At 40.3% G+C, this 23,794-nt stretch overlaps 1 protein-coding gene across 2 annotated transcripts in view; it reads right to left on the bottom strand.

Moving 5' to 3' along the window:
* epha7 (eph receptor A7) overlaps nt 1-14,674 on the bottom strand; it is a 262,329-nt gene extending 247,655 nt beyond the window's left edge. For both annotated transcript variants that reach the window (XM_048597273.1, XM_048597274.1), the window contains exons 1-3: nt 14,475-14,674; nt 11,492-11,556; nt 4,407-5,076 (exon numbers count right to left, since the gene is read on the bottom strand). In XM_048597273.1, the coding sequence (XP_048453230.1) occupies nt 4,407-5,076; nt 11,492-11,556; nt 14,475-14,571 (832 nt within the window). In that variant the 5' untranslated portion in view covers nt 14,572-14,674. The remainder of the gene's footprint in view (nt 1-4,406; nt 5,077-11,491; nt 11,557-14,474) is intronic.
* Between the last annotated feature and the right edge of the window lie 9,120 nt (nt 14,675-23,794).

Genomic DNA, 23,794 nt, shown 5'->3' with positions numbered 1-23,794 from the left:
CTATCTGACAAATAAGAGTAGCGTCCAGGTATGTCCTGTACACAAAAAGCAGGATAAATCCAACCCATCCAAGTACCACCCCTTCAGTCTACTCTTGATCATCAATAATGTGATGGAAGGTGTCTTCAACAATGCTATCAAGCAGTACCTGCTCAACAATAACCTGCTCACTGATGCCCAGTTTGGGTTCTGCCTGACCCACATGTGAGGTGACATTGACATCAAGGTCACATTCAACCGAGCGTGGCATCGAGGAACCCTGACAAAACTGGAATCAATGGGTATCAGGGGCAAACTTTCCACTGCTTGGAGCCATAGTTGGCACATAGGAAGGTGATTGTGGTTGTTGGAGGTCAGTCATCTCAGCTCCAGGACATCTCTACAGGAGTTCTTCAGGATAGCATCTTCAGCCCAACCATTTTCATCTGCATTAATGACCTTCCCTCCATCAGAGGGTCTGAAGTGGGGATGTTCACTGATGATTGCACAGTGTTCAGCACCATTCGCAACTCCTCAGACACTGAAGCAGTCCATGTCCAAATGCAACAAGAACTGGACAATATTTAGGCTTGGGCTGACAAGTGGCAAGGAATACTTATGCCACACGGGTGCCAGGCTATGACTATCACCAATAAGAGACAATCTAACCACTGACCCTTGACATTCAAAGGTGTTACCATCACTGAATCCCCAGCAATCCTGGTGGTTACCATTGACCAGAAACTCAACTTGATTTGTCATATAACTACAATGGATAGAAGAGCAGGTCAGAGGCTAGGAATAGTGTGGTGAGTAAATCACTTTCTGACTCCTCAAAGCTTGTCCATCATCTCCAAGGCACAAGTCAGGAGTGTGATGGAATACTCCCCACATGCCTGGGTAACTGCAGCTCCAACGCCATCCAGGACAAAGCAGTCTGCTTTATTGGCACCACATCCACAAACAGCAACTCCCTCCACCACCGACATTCAGTAGCTGCAGTGTGTACTATTTGCTAAAATTCAGTAACGATCCTTAGATAGCACCTTCCAAACCCATAACCACCTCCATCTAGAAGGTCAAGGGCAGCGAATATATGGGAACACTAAAACCTGCAACTTTCTCTCCAAGCCACTCACCCATCCTAACTTGGAAATATATTTGCTCACTGTCACTGGGTCAAAATCCTGGAATTCCCTCCCAAAGGACATTGTGGATCTACCTACAGCACACGGCAGCAGCAGTTTAAGCAGGCAGTTCATCACTACCTTCTCAAGGGCAAGTAGTCTTGGACAATAAGTGATGGACAACCAGCGATGCCCAGGACCCACAAAAGAATTTTTTAATTAAGTATTTATGAGTAGCCTGACCACAATTCTGCACATCATAAATGCATGAGAAAGATCCATACATGCCAGCACTCTCCTCAGTGATACAGCCATGACTAGCAATGTACAAAGCTGTCTGGGTTAGATTTAAAATAGGTCTCACTATTGAAGTGCCACGCAGAAAAGATTTGATTTTTTTTCAAAATGAAGCATTTACAAAGAGCCCAGTCACAACTTCAAGAGCCTAGTTAGGACAATTCCAAAGCAGTTCACACGTAATTTGTTTTACACGCTGTGACCACTGTTATGCAGCCATTTTATACACCACTCATGTGGACTTCAAATGAACTGAGTGACTTGTTGATTGTTTTTAGTGATGTTGACTGATGAAACAATCTCTCTCAGAGATTACTTTGAGAATCCCATGACATCCTTCAAATTCATTCTATGAGGATTTAACATATGCCCTGATCATTGTTTATTCTAACACATCTTCAAAACAGGAATAGGCCATTCAGCCCACTCAGCCCTGACTATTATTTTTCCATTATCTCACTATTGTTTACTGTGCAGAATTAGCTGCCATTCAATGGATCATTTTAGCCCCTTCGGAACACGATAAACTTTATTTACAAAATATGATTATTTTAGGATTTGAATGAGCATGAAGCTTCTAGCTTATTTCCAGCCTGATCTCCCCACTCTTCTCCCCAACTGAAGATTAGCTCCAGACCTTGTGTTTACCACCAATGCCAAGTCTGAAATCTGACACCCGTAATCCCAACATACCCAAGCTACCACCTGATCCGTGAAGAAACCGCTAAACTAAAATATAGAACTGCAATGCTAGAAATCTGAAACAAAAACAGAAACTGCTGAAGAAACTCACAAGTTCAGCAGCATCTTTGGAGAGAAGTCAGAGCTAACATTTCAAGTCCAGTCATCCTTCTTCAGGAAGAAGGGTCACTGGACTTGAAACATTGACTGTTCTTTCTTTCCACTGAAGCTTTTTGTGATATTGAATGTGGCATAAATACAAGCAGGAGGCCCAAGTATAATTTCCCTGCTTTTCTTCAAAATAATGCCACGGATATTTTTTATATGTTTACCTGCGTAGGCAGAACAGCACTCAGTTTAACACCTCTGCCAACAGACACCATGTTGACAGCACAGTTCAGTTCTGATTTGGAGTGTGAGCCTACATTTTGTGCTTAAGTCTCAATACTTAGGCTTGAATGCAGATAACATTCTTACTCAGAGGCAAGAGTGCTGCCAATTTAACTATGACTGATACTGAAGTCAACTGAGATCCTAACATGACGATGGCTCAGGCCTCCTGACAATAACTTTGAATGGAGACAACAAAAATTTCATTAATTTAACATTCCCTTTGGGCACAAGGTGTGAATCTTTGCCTGCCATTATTCCAAAGAAGATTCAACAAGAAAAGGAATTTACTGCAGGCAACTGTGGGGCAAATAGAAAAATAGAAAAATAGAAGGTATTCCTGATGGAAACTAGTGGCTTCTGTAAGATCAAACACCATGTTTCTTTCTGCAGTTAAATACATTTCTATGACATGTACACATTACATTCATAAGGTTTAAAGGTTTTTTGGTTAAATCCATGGATAGCCAAAGATGTGTCTTTTCTGAGTGTGCATAGACCACTAAAATGTGACCAAAATCCTAATGAAAATGCATAACCCATCAAGTGTCGTGACACCAATGTATTGAATGGAGCTTGCACCGAAACACTGCTATAGCAAAGATTCTTAAAATAAAGCATAATTGTTTCAGCTAATGGTTTAGGAAATACTTACGTTTCTGGAATGATTACACATAATCCCTGACTTAGAAAAGCAAACAGATTTTTCTCAAGAAGCAGGTGTTGAATCCACAGTTGCAGCACTGTTGTAGCAAATATAGATGATGATTATTTTCATTTTATCAGCACTGTTGTTATCTAGAAATTATTGGAAATTTCTTCACCTTTCTAAGCAACTTATATCTGCAGTGCCTCAAAACTACATTTTTACAACTTCAGCGATGAGCTAAAAAAGCTAATCTTTGAAAGAGTTCCATTCAACCTTGATCTGTGATGAAGATTACTTTATATATATTGTATATTTTCCTTAGAGCAGAGAAGATTGAATAGGGACCTGAGTGAGGTGTACAAAAATACGAGGAACATAGATAAGTTATAAAGGGAGAAATTTTTCATCTTAGTAAAGGAATCAATATCCACAGGGCACAGTTTTACACTGAGAAACAAGAGGTTTAGAGGGGATTTAAAGAAATATTTTTTCACACAGAGGGTTGTGAGCAACTGTAACTCACTGCCTAATATCATGGTAGAGGCAGTAACCATCAAGAAATATTTACATGATTGCTTGAAGTGATATATAAGGCTACAGGCCAGGTGCTGGAAAATGTGATTAGAAAAGATAGATGCTTGATGATTGGTGCAGACATGATGGGCTGAAGGGTCTTTTTGATGCTGTAAAATCTCTATGACTATATTTTTTTTTACTTTAAAATGTTCTTTTAATTCTAATATTGTTTTTCTTCATCTTCTATCCACACACAGATGTAATATTGCCATTACACTTAGAGCTTGGGGATTGAAGCAATCGTACAATTCTCTACAAACAATCAAGAACAGAACCAAACAGCGTAATCCAAGAAAGGTTGATGCCAACTGACTGCTTTCAGAATTAACCACCACACTACCCTCTTCCTGATCCAATACCATAATACCCTTGGGTGTTCCATGTAGTCATGGCCAGGAAATAACAGAAATTGTTTCACTAAAGCAAATGGATCAATGCAACATCCAGACCTAGAGCTATCATCCACAAGGAAGCTCATGTTATGAATTAAGCACTCCAACCATTTTAATATTGTTTTAGGGACAATGTTCAACTGTCTAAAAGCTCAAGATTGATTCTTAGAAAATTATCTTGTTTCATGTTTGTTTGTTGTCACTTTTAATTTCTGAAGTTAGGGCCCATTCATAATTATTTATAAAATGTAATCATTTATAAACTGTTTTGGAAAATTATAGGTGTATCATTTAGATGCAAAATGAAGCACTTACCTTCACACTCATCTCCTTTCTGCTGAAATCCTGCTTTGCAGATGCACTTGCCAATGGGCACCAACCACTCACCCTCTGCACTGCAGTGCATCTTGGGAGGGTTTTCTGTTTCCTCTTCTGCATCACTGACACAGGTTCCACGCACCTCCACCAGGGATGAAAATTCAGACCCTGTCACCGTGTCGGGGAAAACCGCCAAATTTTCCACAATTGACCAACATTTCTTATAGTAAACACGCACAGACACCAGGGCAATGCAGGCACCCACATCCTGGAAAGCCAAGTAGAATCCCTTTCTCGACAAAGGCCCGATTTCTCGCACCTCTGTGTTAAGTTTCATTACACGTTCCCCAAGGTCCCCTTGAGTAAAACTTTCATCAGCTGCAATAGTATCTATTTTGAGGTACTGACTCTCCTTAATGTTCCAGCCAGCATCTGAGTCACTTTCAAAGTAATACAGATTAAATGTCTCTTTACATGTCCCCAAGACTCCTGGAATGCTATTACAATCCCTCAGGGTAAACTTCACCTCCACAAATATCCTCTGAGCATTGCCTCTTGCAATCCAGTTAGTCCGCAGCCAGTTGTTCTGATTAAGTTCCATTACTCTGCACACCTGGTACGTGCGGATAGGAATGTAGTTCTCATCTACGCCACTGATCTCTTCCCACTGAAAGGCAACAGTACAAGATATAACCTTCTCATAGTATGACAATAATCTGAGACCAAAATACAACATCCCTTTTTATTTATAAAAACTGTGTTTTGAAACATTACAAATAAATTTCACACAGACGTCTTTGTAAGGCATCAAAGTAGATATTGCAATGTGAACTTCTGTAAATCTTTTCTTGCCTGTAATAAACCAGCAAATGTTTTAGATTTGGGCAAGTTTAAAGTATTAGATTTGCAAGTTTTACCACCAATATGATGTAAATGGTTTCTGAAGTGGAGTAATTACAAAAAAGCTTCCAGATAAAAATCACATATGCCAAACCACCCAACAATAGCTTTAACCTCTAACAAAAGAAAGTAATACCAACAATGAGCTATTTTTACACTCTCCCTATGGGATAGTGCTGTGTACTTAAAGAAGCAGTAAGATGAATCTATCTTATGGAGACTGATCAACAGCCCAATGACAAAAGCAATGTACTATGGATGCTGGAAGTTTGAAATAAAGACAAAAATTCCTGGAAACACTCAACAGGTCAGCTACCATCTGTGGAGAGAAATAGTTAACATTCTAGATTCCCCAAGACTAGACTGAGATCTGTTTTTATTTGGGCCTCCAAGAACAGAGATTAGAAATGTAGTTGTGGAGCTCAACGTTCCCTAGACAATTTTCCTGAAAGTAATTTTAATAGATGGAATATCCTGCAGTATTTGTGCCAAATTCCCAACCTGATTTCCAGATCAGAATGTATTACACACCAGGACCACTTTTCTTTTAATATGACCCTAAAATCTCAAGACCATGCACATTCAGCCAAAACTTTCGAGCAAATTAAAAGAAGAATTTTCTGTCTAACACATCAAGTGGTTCTCACTCCCTTTAATCAAGCACATGCTTTTTCCCTCTGTATCAAAAGTTTATTGTATCCATTTGCAATAAGGACCGCTAACAGATTCTCAATGCTGCAGCACTATCAGTTGAGAGATGCATTGAACAGGAAATGTCCCCACCAACAGCTAGGTGAAATTACCCCAAAACTGCTACTCCACTCAGCCCAGGGAGGAAATAAGTTGGATCTCCAGACAATGCCGAGTTAGCTGGTGACCTGTTTGGTCATCTGCAATATCATCAAGCAGGATTTACAGTTGACCTTATTACCTCTAGTCAAAGGTGAAACTAATTATGCTGGGTTTCTATGCAAAGCTCTATACTAGAAATGCATGTGTAGAGGTTAAAGAACAAGGTTAACTTTGATTAGCATTTGGCACACAGTTTACCAATGGGTGTTGCTGGGTGCTTAATGTACACTGAGCCTATCAGTAAATGGGATCATGCAATTTTACTATATGGCTATTTGCTTGGTAAAATAGCATTATTGACTTCACCTTGCACTGAAAGAAAGTCAGGGAAGGAATTGAAGCACAGCTGCGGCTGTGAAAGACTGGAAAGGGTGGAGCTCAAAATCTAGAAATCCTTCAGTATCTGTTTGGTTGCTTTGATCTTCAGTCTCCACCAGGGACAGCGTAAAGTCCCTGGAACTCAGGGGTCTCAGAGCAGACCTCAGCATCACCTTTCTTCAACAGAAATCTCAGTAATCACGCAATGCAGAAAGCGAGGTGGGATATCAACAAAGTCTTTTTCACCTGAGTAAAATGTTAGGTTTGAACTTGTGCCAGGCTCACTTATTAACATGTCCAAAAAACTTCTGGAACAAAGCAGTGGAGTCAACAATAGGACATAATACAGCCATTTTTCTTTCCTCATATAGTTGAAGAGCACCTCAGGCCAGATGTTCCAAGGTGGTAATTCTGCCATGGGCTGGATATTCCACGGTCTTTAAAACAAAATTCTAAAATTTTCAACACAGAAATGGACATTTTTTAATGTCCAATTTTAATGTATATTCATATGGACTAAACCCCGATTGAGTAATGTATGAAATTTAACAGGCACGAGGTTTATTAACTTCCCTCTGACAGCAGCCTGAAAAATCTTCAGAATTATTTTTCCAGGCATAAGTAGGAAACAAAGAGGTCAAAGGACACTTTAATTTTAATCATGTCCCAAACAATCACTTCAGGTATTTTCTGAGTGACTGAGATCAATATTGATGAGCATATGGTTTGCACATGTACAGAGCTCTTCATTACTTTTCTGAATCACATTGAAAGAAGAATGGTGCAAGTGCATGAACCACACATTTTCAAACACTGAGCCCTGCTGGAAAAAGTATGTCTTACAAAATGAGAAGAAATAGAACACGTATTCTCAAAGTTAAGCTTTGTAGCTTATAGCTATACCAACAGAGAAACTAATTTATGAATCACTGCAGAATCAAACTCTCCTAATCCTAGGATATGTCTTACCAAAATTTCTATTGATGTTTGTGCCCAGCAATAAAAAGATCATTTCATATTATTTGTGCAGTGTCTGATTTTACATCCAATTTTGCCTATCCTAATGCCAGAATCTTACAATTCCCTTTGTTTTTAACATTAGGTGCACAATACACATGACCAGTTGAAAAAGGTTATTACATATACATTTAAGAAACTGAAGAATCCCTTTTTACAAAGGGCTAATTATCAGTTTCCAGTTTAATAAATTCAGAACTGACTAGCTGATGATCAGCATTTTATGAAAATGTACAACAGCTGGTATGGCTATTAAATTAAAATTTATGCAATATCATCAAGCAGGAAAGGTACTTGTAGGAAAGAATTATGGTAACTTAAATTGACAAAATAATTTGTAAAATTTTATAACTTATTAATTATTTAGGGAAGTGAGAGCTGCAATTTTAAGGTTAATTTTCATTAATATAACAAAAATGAAGCAGTTAATACATAAAATATCCTTTTCACTAATGTTTTATATTTATTTTTTTTTGGTGAAGTCACAACATATTATTGCCTGATAGGCTTTAGTTGTATTTTTACATTCAATATCCCACACAAGTCTATCATGCTGCTCTCTCATTACAGAAAGAGAGAGTGAGAGACAACTGGTGGTGGGTCACAGACAACTGGTGGTGGTTTAACCTGAGGGTTCCCATGTCTCAAGCAAGAGCAGAGATTGAGAAGGAGAGTCCTTCATGGTGAACTCAGCCAGTGCAAGAATTGGACTGCATCTCAAACCAGCCAACCGAGCCAGCCAATCCCCCAACACACCACCCTCCCACCCCCACATTTGATATCATAGAAGAAACACTTGTACAAATTCACTTTCTTCATGTCACAAATATTACATTCTGCGCTCTGTTAGTCATGCAGGCTTAATCCACGTTTTATATTTACTTAGCTTCTGCAGGATTCCTGCTTGATGACTTCCTTTTTCATAAACCATTGTAATGGAATGCTTTATTTGGTACAGCATTTACTATTAGACAGTGAATATTAGTTGAATGGGGACTAGGCTGAATTATAAAGGGAAGCAGACAAGCCGAGAACAATGACAGCACTAAGTAATACCTGTTGGTAGTATGTGAAATAATTGCATTAAGGGCTGTCATGTGAACCAGAGCAAGCAGAGAGGAATGTTCTGACTAAAACACAGCTTAAAAAGACAAGCTCAGACAACAAAGCCACTCAATACAACCACCTTTTGCCAAAATAGAGTCCCTTTTATCTGATTGCCATGAAGATAAACTGAAACCTTTCTGAAGAGCTGAGTAACAATCTCTTCTAAATCCTATTTATGAAAAGCCCCCTGTAATGGTGCAGACTACTTCTGGAATGTCCAAAGCATTGATATTCATTTACTGCAGACAAACACTTGGTTACTGAAGTCCTTCTGCAGATTCTATATCACAAGGTTGGCATGACTCTCAAAAGAGCCTCTGCTGGATACCTGACTGCAGGGTCCACAAGCCAAGTAAAAATTCTGCTTTATTATGTTGTAGTGCCAGGTGAATTAACTGTGTGTTGCATAGTTTTGCTCTGACTTCTGAAAAACAGTCAAGGATAATATATCTCATTCATGTAGAGAACATCAAAACTTTAAAACACGATTGCTATGAGGAAAAAAAAAGTTGAAAATTAAAGTGCTGAAAGTACTTTGGAACAGCAAAAAGCTTTTATTTGTGCATAGTGTAATCAGCTGGTACATTGCTTTTCCATCTCTGAAACCTGAATCTAAATATAAACTAAACTGATTAAAATTGGTTTTTTTTTCGCTCCTACAAGCATTTTTAATGGTATAGCTTTGGTTGAATCTGAACAGTCACTAAATGATGTGGGCACAGAGCATAAAACATTCCCTGTCCAGGAAATTAACTACAAGAAACTGCAAAGGTGGTTGGCATGAGAAATGAAACAATTTACTGGGTGAGAGATAGTAGCTGAACCTGGTGCAGCATATTGCCTGGCACAGACACCTATCTTATAATTTACCTGGGACAAAAACAGAAATTGCTGGGAAAGCTCAGCAGGTCTGGCAGTATCTGTGGAGAGAAATCAATTAACATTTCAGGTCCAGTGACCCTTCCGCAGAACTGAGTTCTGGGGGAGTGTTACTGGACCCGAAACGTTAACTCAGAAAACGTAAACACAGATTTGAGTTCTAGGACAAGGTCCATGGACCTGTAACGTTAACTCTGATTTCTCTCCACAGATGCTGCCGGACCTGTTGGGCTTTCCCAGAAATCTCTGTTTTTGTTTCTGATTTACAGCAACTGCATTTATTGCAATTTTAATAATTAACCTGGGTTTAGAACAGTTGCTGCTGACTTTCGACAAAGAAATGAAAAAAAAATCCATTCCGAGTATTGAAATAATTTATCTTAACAGGGACAAAAGTCATATTCATGAATGGCAATTAAAAAATAAATTGTGCAGGTCTGATCTCACTGATCATCATGAAAGACCATTACTCTTTGTTTTTCATACTTTTTTTTCTTTTGTTGATGCATTAAACAGATCCAGAAATGAATTGTTGTCTAACTTGCAGTATTTTTATATGCTCACTCCTGTCATTTCCATTTTTGTTGGTTTGATTTATTAGCAGTGGGGCATCACATTTGTATCGAGGTAAATTAAATAATTTGATTTTCTTTCTCTGTGCAATTTTCAAAGTAGCCACACATAGAAAGCCAGCACTCACAATCGACAGAAATTCTTCAGTATTAGCAATTTATACATCTTGATTTAATTAAAATTATTTGAGTTTGTTTGAGATGTTGCATTAGGAATTTATGCTTTGTGACTTACGTGGTCTTGGTTCAAATGTACTCAACCTCTGGTCCTAACAAGTTGAGATGTGCAATGTTGTATCATGCAAAGAAACTTCCAGGGAGGTGTAAAGTTTAAAAAAAGTAATGGGAGGTGAAAATAAAGCATTTTACCAACATCAGATGTTCACTGTATCTTTACAGTATCCAGAATTATGCATTATAGAAGAATTTCACCTGGGATTGTGTGTGTAAGAAATGCACTTTTGTTCAGATTGGCAAGAAGTGTTTTCTGCAATAGTCATTCTTTCAGTATCTAATGCATCATTTATATGGTAATTTACAAAGCACAACACTTTCCAATTCAAGTGCAATCCAAATCTATTATTAGCCAATAAACACCATTTGCTCCTATCTCTTACGGTTGCCCAGAACAAACTGTGCATTTGGTCTGGGGTAAAATTGAAATTCTCCCAGACCAACTCTCAGCTGGCGGTACATATAGGACATAATTCAACCAAAGCTAAAAAATTGAGGATAAAGTCTAAACAACCCGCAACTACAGTCCAATTACATATAGGCAACTTGTAACCGAAATGTCTATCTAATCTATGATCTAGAACGTATTGGAAAATGTTCAATTTCTTTCAGTGTCCCGACACATTTTCCTCCGTTGTACATTTGCCCAGTTTGTCAATAATTATATTGGCCAATTTCAAGTTTTTTTTCACTTTTTAATACTACATATAATTGATTAGATTTATGTTAACGGATTAGTCTAAAAAGTACAGTCCTCGCAAAGTTACAGCGAAATTTCCCAGACCGAAATCAAAAATGCACATTAATTTCTGTCATAATGGGTAGTTCAAAGGATAAATCAACAGATCACACAGGAGATAAGAACGATGTTGGTGTTGATGTGTGTAGTGGAAATCAATTGACTGCCTTTTATTAAATTTCCATTTGTCCCAGATCAAGGCGTTTGAACTCAGTACGTCCGAAGCGAGTGATTTACGACGGACGGCTGCACGTTGGATAATATAACATCCTCGTTTAGTTTAGTTTAAGAACTTTAAAACAATCGATCTTCTCGCTAACTGAGGTGGGGCTTTGGACACAAATGATCATCTGCAATGAAATGCACCGAAGCTCTCTGGAAATTCAGAGCCACCTTCGGGTTTAGGTTAGGGCTCTGTTTCCTTGGCAAACATTTCAAAAGAGCTGAGAAACGTGAAGTCTTACCCCATCAGAAGGAAACGAGATCCACTCCAGCTCCGTCTGTTGTGCTTTGGAATCCAGCAAAATAACTGCCAGAGAGAAAGGGAGAAAAGATCATACGGAAAGTGTCAGCTACTTACATGAACAGAAAATAGGTTTACTCTCGATCAACTTGTACAATAATACGTTCAATCTGATATACCCCTTTCAAACAACTTGTACAATAATACGTTCAATCTGATATACCCCTTTCAAACATACGGTGGACGACCACGAACAATATTTTGGTTCAACAAGGACAATTCAAACTATTACTTTAAAGGATAGTGTTTAATTTCAAATTAAGTATACATTATCTGCATTCCGTGAGGTTTTTTTTCTTACATTCGAAAGAGTCATCTCTCACTCCCTTTCAATCTGTTTATTATTTTCAAATGAACTAAAAGCTGTAAATCTGTGTGGATGTGCCTAAACACCAGAGTGACCCATATTGCGATCTAGCTCCCGGGAGAAGATAGAAATCTACCATCTCAGCTACGTTGCGTATGTCTGAGCATTCGGACGTCTTCACACGAAGACAAGTGGGAAGTGTATTGGTTTCAATCGAGACCGCTCTCCCTCTGAACTTTTCCCTCACTGACGAGAATTCAATGTCAATTCTACTTCTTTTCTCTTCGCAGATACCATTACAGGAGGTGATCCGCAATGTGTCCGAGACACATTCCCCATTGAAATACATTGTCAATACAGTAGTTACAAGGCAGTTAAAAATTGGGTCGGAACGAACTTTTCAAAAGCGACTGTTTTAATGTCACGTTAAACGGGCAGGCAAATCGGCAAACAAAATTTGTAGCTCAAAGTGGAGGAAAAAAGTAGCTAGTTATTATGGAGATGGCTTTCCCCTGTATCTTTATAAATTTCACACAAAATATTGATGAATATCGATTCCGAGCCCCTACCTCCCACGTGCTTTTCCAATAATTCTGTCCCGCTCTTTCTTGAAGAAAGTTAATATTGACTTAACTTTTACCAGTGTCTCTCTTTCTCTGACTGATCAATGTAGAGGTGACAAGGTTGGTTTCAGATGGATGAAACTGACAGGAAATTAATAAGGTACTCTTTCCACCAACGCTGGATTTTGTGGAGAGGGGTTTTATATTTTATTTGAAGGATTTTGGGAGATGGCTGGCTAAGGGAGAGGTCACTGCCTGGTTTCAGGTGGAGAGTGAGAGTGCTCGGAAGAAGCAGCAGTCCGCCTCCAAGCGACAGGTACCTGGCACAGTCCATTTTCCAACAGCAATGCAAGCGTCGCTCGCAAAACATGCTCAAAAGCAAACCACAAACTCACAATCGGAAATCTGTCCTACATGTTTTAATCTCAGTTTCACTTTTTAACCATCTACGTGCGGGAGAAGCGGTTAATAAAACATAAAGAGTTAAGCTGAACGACAAATTGGTGGCAAACCCTTTCAAAGGCGGGTAAGACAATGTGTGAGCCGGGCGAGGTTCCTGATGTGCGTTCACTTATCGGGAGTACACATTTCATTCTAACTTGCTGGGATTGTAAGAGATGTTTCACTTGCTCTCCCAACACCAGCAGCGCCCGGAACATCGTGGGCTCAGTCTGATTTCGCTGCACCAACTTTACATAAGTTTCTCCTGCATTTTGATCGGAAACATTTCGTTACTGAAAGAAGGCGACACGTTTACCGCATGAGTGACGGGGTGTGTGCAAAAGGCTGGTTTGAAGGGATCTGGACGAAGACGTGTTGTGGATTGGGCATGATGTGACTGACATTTTGTCAGCAATAGGAGTGGCAGGCCATTCCCTGGCAATTTTGTCCCTCAGCAACCCACAAACTCAAAAAAGTCAAAACTAAACAAAAACAGAAATGGCTGGGGGAAACAAAAAACAAAATCTCAGCAGGTCTGGCAGCATCTGTGGAGACAAAGCAGAGTTAACGTTTTGGGTCCAGTCGCCCTGTAGAACTAGGTTGTACCGAAATGTCAAAACTAACTTGTGTTCCCATTGTATTTAGCAGCTCTCGATTTTGGTTTAGAAATGAGCAGGGCTGTATCATGAAGGGAAGAGGTGTCACCTCACATCGACAGAGCGGATGAAATTGCACTCCAGGACCTTGTTTAAAAAGTTTGTTTTATTAGAGTACAGTTTCCAGCATTTACAGCCTGGAGGTGCGCTGTTAGAAATAGAAACTCCAGTTTTGGCTTCATCCAAAAGTGCCCTCACGTTCCTTTTTGTTTGCCCGTTTGAAATGCCATCGTGCAAACTCAAAGAGCCAAAATTTGCCGTTTACCACTCAGGGGGGTTTCCACCTTTCGCGCGGATTCCTGGATGCGGCTGAGAAGCTATCTGGCAGTGTACCGCAGTCTGGGGGGAGTCGGGCTAACCTCAGGACGATACCGCTCTCCTTCCCCATCGCCCAGCGAACCCACTGCAATCGGCAGCGAGCGCACACGCCGATGAAACAAGAATGAGTTACAACTGTGAAGTGTCCGTCAAAGGCTAATGATAAATTCAGCCACTTTGTCCAGTAAAACTGATTTTTGTTTTCATATCCCCCCCCCCCCCCCCCCCCCCCCCCCCCCATGTCGTTCCCCTAACCTGTAATGCACTAAAATCAAGTGGCGACGGAATTTCTATCAGGATCTTAAAGTGTGGCTCATGTTCCCAAAACGTGCCTACATCAAATCTGGCTAGCGATAATAATCGCCATGAAACTGGGACCTCGGTGGATGCTCCCGCTCGCAGGGAGAGGGACTGGAGCTGGGAGTTTGAAGGGAAAGAGTGAGCTTTGAGAGCTTTGTCAAAGACCTTTGCCACTTGGGCTGTCCCGTTCCCAGAGTGGCGGATCGGTCTCCGAAGCTGCATGTTCGGGGGGAAAAAGGGGGAGGAGAAAGACCTTTTCTGGTTTTGCCTACCACCAACATCATCCACCACCAATCCCCAACACCACCCACCCCCCCAAACCTCCCCTCCGTTTCTTACCTTCTCTTGCAGCCTGCGTCAGATGGGCAAGGATGCTACTGAGCAAAGAAATGCAGCCGCAGATAATCCAGAGAGCGCGGCTGAGCTTGGAGCTCATGGTGACACCGGTGGCTGTTTTTTTTAATTTCTGAACAGCTTTCTCTGTGTGTGTGTGTGTGTTGTTGTTGTTGTTGTTGCAGCAAACTCCGCCGTATCCTCTAGGCTTTATGTCCCAGGCTCTGCCGGCGAGCTTCACTCCCACACACTCAAATAGCGGGCAGCGCTGCCTTGGCGGGGCGGAGAGCCGGGGACAGCCGTCACGTCAATCAACCAGACCCGGCAGAGACTGACAGGAATAGCAGCCACACAGCAGACAGCCCTCCCAGACAGGGTCCGGCCCGAAGGAAGGGCTACACCCACCAATCCGAGTGTGATAGAGGAGGGCTTTACACTCCCCAATCGGGCGAACCCTATATAAAGTAACATACGAAAGGGACACTGAGGGGGTGATTTTTTTTTATTGTTGCTTGTTTCGTCGCAAAACTGTAGGAGAGAAAAAGCTTGCAGCGATAGTGGAGACACCTGTGAAAGGCTCAATCCGTTAACAAAAATACGGAGCCATAGTTCACCCGAGTGAAAAGAAAAGTCACCTCACACAGTTTGCAGGGGGTCAACAAAACTGAAGCGGGGATAGACATAAAACAGATACCTCCAGGAGCCAGTGCAAGGACTGTGCGGAATAAATCAGGGAAGGGGAGATATGAAACAGTTGTGGCGGTGAAATACTCAGTGCACTGAGTGAGAATCGGGTAAGGAGCCATGCTAGTTATATTAACAGCGTGAAGTTACTCCTGGCAGCCTGTGAGAATGAAAAGGCGATGGATTCGTCTTTTTAAAAGATTTTTTTTCCCTGAAAAGTGAGGACTCAGGTTGCACTACAGTCAGTCTATTCAGCTACGCCCTTCTCCCCGTCCCGCATTCCTTATCGTGGACGGTAACCGTCAGTGTTTCGTCCTTTACTGTCATTCTCGATAATTGCATCCAAGAGCAGGGGTCACTGGGCGGGAGTTTGCACCCCGTCTTTATGATACTGAGCTTAACTCCAACGTTGATGCTGAGATCACAGACTGTGCAGTGAACTTTCAACCATTCTGATCTGTGTGGCTCTGTACCACAACAGTTCCGCGCTACTCATCAAAGGAGCCCAACGGTTACACATCCGAGGTGAAATTAATCCTGTCGCCGATTCTTCGGTGGTCCTTTTGACTGGTTCCAAATATAATTGCCAGTAGGGAAAATCTTAAATTCGGCTTTTGGAGTGGTTTCATTTTTGATGACCAATATAGAAAAATAAGGTCTTTATCCCTTTCTCAATCAAAGCGTTGGGAAATTCCTGTTTAAAGTCTCGCTTTTTAAAATACATCTTAACCTCTTCAATTGATTCCAGTTCAAATCATTGACAGGCTGTAACCCTAGGAAACAAAGTTTAAACGGAAGGGTACCGTCTCACAGGTGACCAGGATAGAGGGCAGTGTAGCCCCTGCAGTAGGTTTCTATAAAAGCCCAGCAAAGGCATGATAGAAATTTGAAATTGTCGTGGGAATTCTTAAAGCAGAATAAGCACATTTTCTGTTTCATCTTTGATGGAATTTTTTTTGCAAGGGGCGATTTTATTTTGCCTGATCTGGAGAGTCGATTTTAAAACCATCTCTACAGACAAAGGGAAGGGCGTGAGGGTCTCAAAAATTAGAATCACCAAGGAAGTGGTACTGAGCAAATTGACAGAGCTGAGGACTGATGACTCCTCAAATGTATGTAATAGTCTTGTACAAGTAACAAATACTTGAGTTTGCTGGTTAGAGTCAAATCCGTTGTTTGTTTTTTTCCATACGGTACTCTACAGAACCAAACTGCTTTAGTGACTATATATGAACATATTTTTATGAATAAATTGTATTTTTGAATCCTGATATGTTTGTGTGTTCTTTACATGCTTTTGGTGAGCCCATCAGAGAGGATTAGAGCCCGAGAGGGGTGAATATTCCAGGCAGTGGAGGCCTGCAGGTGAAAGCCTCCCTGTATATTTTCCACGTCACCGTTTCCTGCTCTGATCCATTGTCAGTATGCAAGTCATGCGCATCTGCGAGCAGTTCAAACTGACCTCAGGAGCCAAGGTAAATTGAGACAAGAGTGAGGCCATTTTCATTGGGAACTGGACCAACAGATCCTTTATCCCTTTCACCATTAGGACAGATTACCTGAAGGTGCTGGAAATAAAGAGGGGCTGGAGCGTGCACTAATACTTGGGAGGAGTATTGCTAAGGTGAGGCAGAAACTGGGCTTTTAGGAACATTGCTTCCTCTCCATTGCAGATAAAAACCTGGTCATCAGGCATGAGGCAGTCTCTCTGTTATAAGTAGTGCAGGTCTGTCGCATTCCCAAAACCTGCACTGTTACAGTCACCCGAGCCATCTTCCATTTGGATTAAAATAGACAGTATTCGCAGCGACACCATGTATAAAACTTAGGATAACGTGGAGAAAAACATGTCCAACACCGTCCTCATCCTGATGGCCACTTTTATGTGTGGCTGCATCAAGCTGTGTGTAGACCCTCAGAACACAAACACTAAGTGTCATACCAAGCTTCTACCTGTCCCCAGTATAGTGAAGGATGCAACTGGCCTTGTTGCCGCAGAATGCTCCAAGTAGTTGAACTGTAGTATATCACCTGTCTTTTGTGAAAGAATTTGCAAAGAAAAATGCCTTTGATCACAAGTCCATCAGGAAGTGGTGAGAATGTAGCGTCCTCCAGACCCTGTGGAAAATGGGGAGAGTGGATTCTGTCGGGTTGTTCCCTGAGCAGACTGTCAAAGTTATTTGGCAGGAAGCCTCATCACCAGAACTTTCTAACAAGCGCCAAGACAATGCTTGGCTGGTGGTGAGAAGGGCAATTCCTGTGAGATCCTTCATGTACACCTGGACTCTCTGCACCACCACATACTACCCTCAAAGTGGTGGGAGTATTGAGGGGTTGGGTGAACAGAGACTTCCACACATCTCCTGCTGGAATATGATAACACAGTGTGGAGCTGGAGGAACACAGCAGGCCAGGCAGCATCAGAGGAGCAGGAAAGCTGACGTTTTGGGTTCCGACCTGCTGTATTCCTCCAGCTCCACACTGTGTTATCTCAGACTCCAGCATCAGCAGGTCTTACTTTCCTGCTGCAATGTGCCTTGCAAAGTCTGGAGTCTGGAGAAAGATGCGGTGATTTTTGTCGAGTTCCATCCCGAGCAGCTCCATGACACAGGACTCTGTGCTCTATGGTCTGTTTCCTGTGATGCACACTGAGACAAACATCGACTGTGCCTGGGAACCACCAGCTCGGTGAAAGATGCTCTTTGGTCTGGTCAAAACCTGCTGGTATTCCAGAGCAAAGAGTTGACATTGACTGAGTGTTGCAGACTGGCACATTCCAAGGTCCAGGATGATGTGCTGAGGGACAAACTAAAGCTTAGGGTAGGTGCTGCCAAGGTGCAGTGGGGAAAGACCAGCATTTAAGGTCTTTCTACCGAAGTTAAATGGGGGAAACTTCAATTATAGAAGCCTCTCGATGCCTCAAATATATGTAAATATAATCTTGTACAAGTAAGAAATGCCTTTGATTTGTTTGTTGGGTAGAATTAATATTTGTTTGTTTCTTCATATGCTAGTGTACAGAACCGAACTGCTTTGGTGACTATATATGTATATACAGATATTTTTATGAATAAAGTATATTTTTGAAATGAAAGACTCTTGAATCCTGATGGACTTCACCTAATGTCTTAACATAAATGGAGAGTGAGATACTTGATACATTGGTTTTAATTTCCAAAATTTCCTTTTGGAGAAGATTGCATGAGATTGGAAGATAGCGAATGTAATTCCTCTATTCAAAAGGAGAGAGAAATAGAAAGTTGGAAATGACACATCACTTAGCATCCGTCATAACAAAGATTTTAGAAGCAATTATTAAAGACATTGCAACAAGAAGCTTAGAAAATTAAGGTACTGGAGTAGAGTCAACATGCTTTTATGAAAGGGGAATCATGTTTAACGAACTTTATTGGAGTTCTTCAGAGAAATAACCTGTTCCATGGATAAAAGAGAACCTGTGAATTTATTGGACTCAGATTTCCAGAAGGTATTTGATAAGATGTCACATTAAAGATTCTTGCGCAAAGTAATAGCTCATGAATTAGGATGTAACAGGCTGTCGTGGATAAAAGTTTGGCAGGCTAACAGGAAACAGAAAACAGCTATAAATGGACCTTTTGCTTGTTGACAAGACATTATGAGCGGTGTGCTACAGAGATCAGGGCCTCAATATTTTATAATACAAATAAATGACTTGGACGAAGGGACTGAAATTCTGATTGCCAATTTACTGACAATTCCAAGATAGTTAGGAAAGTGCGTTGTGAAGACAATAATGGAAACTAGAAATAGATGTAGGAGGATTAAGTGATTGGACAAAGATGTGGCAAGTGACAGAAAGAACAATAAAAGAAGCATATTATTTAAAGAGTGAGAGATTGCAGACGTGTGAGGTGGAGGGGAACCTGAATACCCATGTGTATGAAACACAAAAGGTTCGTATCCAAGTACAACAAGGAATTAGCAAAGCTAATATAGTGTTATCATTATAAGGGGAATTGAATACAAACATGGCGAGTGAGGGGCACAGAGAGTTATGCTTCAGTTAGACAAGACATCTGAGAGATCATGGTCTGTAATATTCAAGTATTGGTCTCCTTACTTAAGGAATGATGTAAGTGCATTGGAAGCAGTTCAGAGATGATTTATTAGACCAATACTTGGAATAAGCAAGTTGTCTTATAATGGAAGGTTGGACTGGCTAGATTTTACCAACTGGAGTTCAGAAGACTTTGAGGCAGCTTCAATGAAACATAAATATCCTGAGAGGTCTGAGATTGGATGTGTCGAGGATGTTTCTTGTTTTGTGGGTCACTCTTTAAAGATCAGGGTTCACCCATTTAAGAGAAAGACAAAGATAATTCTTTTCTCATAGAGGAATGAGTCTCTGGAACTCTTCTGCAGGTAGTGATGGAAAATCAGTCTTTGAATATTTTAAGGCAGAGATAGATAGATTCTTGTTAAGCAAGAGGATAAAAGATTATTCGGTGGATGTTGAACAATCAGACCAGCCATAATCATACTGAATAGCAGATAGTTAAGGTAGGTGATGCGGTATTATTGGTAGAGTATTAATCCAGAGACCCAAGTAATGTTCTTTGGACCTGGATTCAAATCCCGCCATGGCAGATAGTGGAATTAGAATTCAATACTAATCTGGATATAACAGTCTAATGATGACCATGAAACCATTGTTGATTGCCAGGAAAATCCCGCCTGATTTATTGATGTCCTTTAGGGAAGGAAACTGCCATCCTCACCTGGTCTGGCCAACGTGTTACTCCAGACCCATAGCAATGTGGTTGACTCTCAACTGCCCTCTGGGCAATTAGGTATGAGCAATAAATACTGGCCTAGCAAGTAATACCCTCATCCTGTGAATGACTAAACAAAAAATGCTCAATGGACCACTCTTGCTCCTAATTCATGTGTTCATAGAAGATAGATATTTTCTGTGGTCTCTCTTGTGTTGGGAAGGGGAGGTTGAAGCCCTCTGATAATTAAAATCAAAACGCAAACCCCCCAATCTGTTATGGCGGGGGTAGAGGTCCCCTTCTAATAATTAAACACAACACACCCAGAGAAACTCACTTCAACTCGTCTAATCTATTGAAAAGGAGTGGTTAAATGAAAGAAAATCCATGATATTCACATTATTATCAACAAATAACAATTTATTTATTTAACCCTAACAAATCAAACAATTCCCCCTTAACTACTACCTATCTAAGGTTCTTGAGTAGATTTGTAGCTCGGGTTGTGGATGCTGTGGTTGGTTCACTCACCAAGCTGTTTCATTAGTTTACAGATGTTTCATTACCCCACTGGATAACATTATCAGTGCAGCCTCCAATGAAGCGTTGTTGTATTTTCCTGCTTGTTATTTAAACTCTGGGGTCTGTTGGAGTTGATTATCTCATTTCCAGTTTTTCTTTGCAGCGGTGTGTATATAGAGTCTAATTCTATGTGTTTATTGACGACTTTCTTGGTGGAGAACCAGGCCTCTAGAATTCCTGTGCTTGACTCTGTTTGGCCTGTCCTAGGATCCTGACATTGTCCCAACCGAACTGGTGGTTCTCCTTGTCTGTGTGTATGGAGACAAGTGAGTATTTGTCATGTATTTTTGTTGCTAGTTGGTGTTCATGTATCCTCGTAGCCAGGTTCCTTCCTGTCTCTCCAATGTAATGTTTGTCACAGTCCTTACATGGAATCTTGTATATTACATTGGTTCTGTCTGTAGTGGGTAAGGAGTCTTTGGTTCTTGTCAGCAGTTGGCGTAGCGTTGATATAGGTTTGTGTGATACTCTGATGCCCAGTAGCCAGAGGAATCTTGTGGTCAGTTCAGATACGTTCTTGATGTATGGCAACATGATAAGTGTGTCGGGATGTAGTGTATCTTCCTGTTGTTTGTGTAACAGGCATCGTCGGACCCAGCTGTTCAGATATCTGTTGTCTCTAATTACTTGGTGGAGGTATTCTTCTTCATTTTGCCATTGTTCAGAGTTGCTGCAGTGTGTTGTGGCTCGTTTGAACAGTGTTTTTACGCAACTGAATTTCTGGATGTTGGGGTGGTTACTGTTGAAAATTAGGATTTGATCCGTGTGCGTGGGGCTTTCTGTATACTTTGGTCAGAAATTCCCCCTTTAATCCTACGTTTTACCATTACATCCAGGAATGGGAGCTGTTTGTTCTTTTCTTCTTCTCTGGTGAATTTGATGCCACTGAAAATGCTGTTTATATGTAGATGTGTTTCTTCTAGTTTAGTCCATTTGATAATGGAACAGAAACAAGCACAGAAATTTTAGAGGCCTGGTTCTCCACCAAGAAGGCCATCAATAAACACATAGAATTAGAGCCTATATACACACCACTGCAAAGAGAAAATGGAAATGAGGTAATCAAGTCCAACAGACCCCAGAGTTTAAATAACAAGTGGGAAAACACAACAAGGCTTCATCAGAGGCTGCACTGATGATGTTACCCAGCAGGGTAATGAAACATTTGTAAACTAATGAACCAGTTTGGCTAGTGAACCAACCACAGCAACTACTAACTATTTCTGAACAGAACAAAATTCTAATGGTATGTTGTACAAATAAATATAAGTTTTACTTATAAAAACCCAAGTAATAATAAAAATAAATTAAAACTTAAACTCTCCAAAGTACAGCCAGATTAAGTCTTCTGGAATGTTCTTTGCCTTCTCCACTAATCCTTCTGTTAGGAATGCTTTCCCTGTGAATTCTTCTATCAGGAATCTTATAATGCCATGGTACCTTTATGAATAGATAGTGATTTCCCAGAGATCTTAGAGGTTTCTGTGAGAGCCAGATATTCACTCTTCAGATGGCAGTTCATTCTCACACCAATTTTCAAAAACCCTCTTCTTATATACCCCTGATTACCTGTCAATTTTCTTATAATAGGATTGGTCCAAGGTTGTTAAAACCATCAGATTTAAATTCAGTTGGTTTTCAATCTCTAAGTGCTTGGTTTAAATTAATTGGCTGATCTTCAAGCTAGTTGCCGAAACATCAAAACCAGCCTAAGGCTTCCAATCACACAGTCAACCGATACATGGTTCAATATCAGAACTGGCTGCACCTCTTCAGCTGCTTACAGACACATTTTTGTTTAAATCTCCAAGCTTAGAAAAGCACATCACCTCTTAAAGGGACTACACACTCTTCCCCCATCATTTTAACAAACAAATTCTAACTCCCTGCCTTCTAAGCCACAAATACTCTACATAAATTTGCAACACTTGCCTTCTCTTAAAAATAAACCTCTCTCAAGAACTCTGTTCCAGTCATAAAAGGACTTATGCTGGAATTTAATTCCACATAAGGCAGTGATCCTTTGTCAATTGTTCATTCTTCATGCATGAGCTTAGAGAGCAACTGTGATAGACTGGTCACTCAAAGGAACACTACAAACAGATCCTTATCCAGCATTTGGCCAAGGGCCACACATTCAAGCTTTTCACTTGAGGTTTCCTGGCAATTAGAAGGAGGACCATTGGTCTATTTTTCAATTTTGTTACTTGTATATGCTGCTGTCCATTCTAGTGGGTGAGCTAGTTGAGATTAATAGGATTGGGTAGACGTCTAGCATAGATTTATTAGAATAAAATATGGACAGTTGCAACAGTGAAGCCTTTCATAGAGGAGATAATTTGGCTTCAGACTAGAAATATTTCTAGGGGATAGAAAGAATGGCATCCAATGGTGAATATTCCTGTACAATTAAATTTATAGAGATTAATCAACATGGAATATGGAGGCTTAGATTAAAGGCTAATGATAAGGTAGAGAAACACACTAAATGCAGAAAGTATAGACAAGTTCTGAAAGAGAATTTTGGGGAAAAGAGAACATATGTGGAATTGGTTACTGGACAAAATGAAAAGAAAGTCCAAAATATTTCATAATGATACAAATCTGGAAAGGAGTGTGAGGCTGGATAGAGATTAAACTGGATAACTTTTGTTGTGCTTGAAGTCTTAGTATTTGTCTTCTCCAGGAAAGAGGATGCTTTACCAATGTCACAGTAAAACTGATGTGGTAGGGAAATCAAATATGATAAGAATAAAAGAGGTACTTAAAACTTTACTATTCTCAAGTTAGAAATGTCATCCATTCTAGATGAGTTTCTTTGGAAGTAACATTAAAGATTAAATCTTCCAATCTTTGTTAAATATAGGAATGGTGCCAGAAGATGATGAAATTGTAAGTGTTACATCTCAATTCAAAAAAAGGCAAATGGAAAAAGCTGGTAACTATAGGTCAGTCAGCTGTGATGTGAAAACTTTAGATATAAAGTTATCTGATAGTTGGAAAAAATATGGGTTATGAATGTTGCAATATGTGCCAGTTGTGTCAAGTTGTGTTTGTCTTGTTAGCTGCCACTATCCTCTTTTCCTGGCAAGGTGTATAGCATGATAGAGAAACATTGTTAAGGTAATCTAATGAAAAGAGGCTCTTGTCTTAAACAAGGGGTAGTTTATTGCATGATAGCAATCAATTACAAGTTATGTTAGTAGGATAAATATTGTTATTTAATCTAGTAAGGATAACAAGTTTGTGTACTTTGAGTTTCCAACACAGAATTGAGGCCAACACTTGGACTGCAATCCAACTGGA

This window comes from Rhincodon typus, chromosome 5 (genome assembly GCF_021869965.1).
Source record: "Rhincodon typus isolate 14 chromosome 5, sRhiTyp1.1, whole genome shotgun sequence".
NCBI lineage: Eukaryota > Metazoa > Chordata > Chondrichthyes > Orectolobiformes > Rhincodontidae > Rhincodon > Rhincodon typus.
Note: the sequence above shows the minus strand (reverse complement) of the source record. Positions and strands in the feature narration are given on the sequence as shown.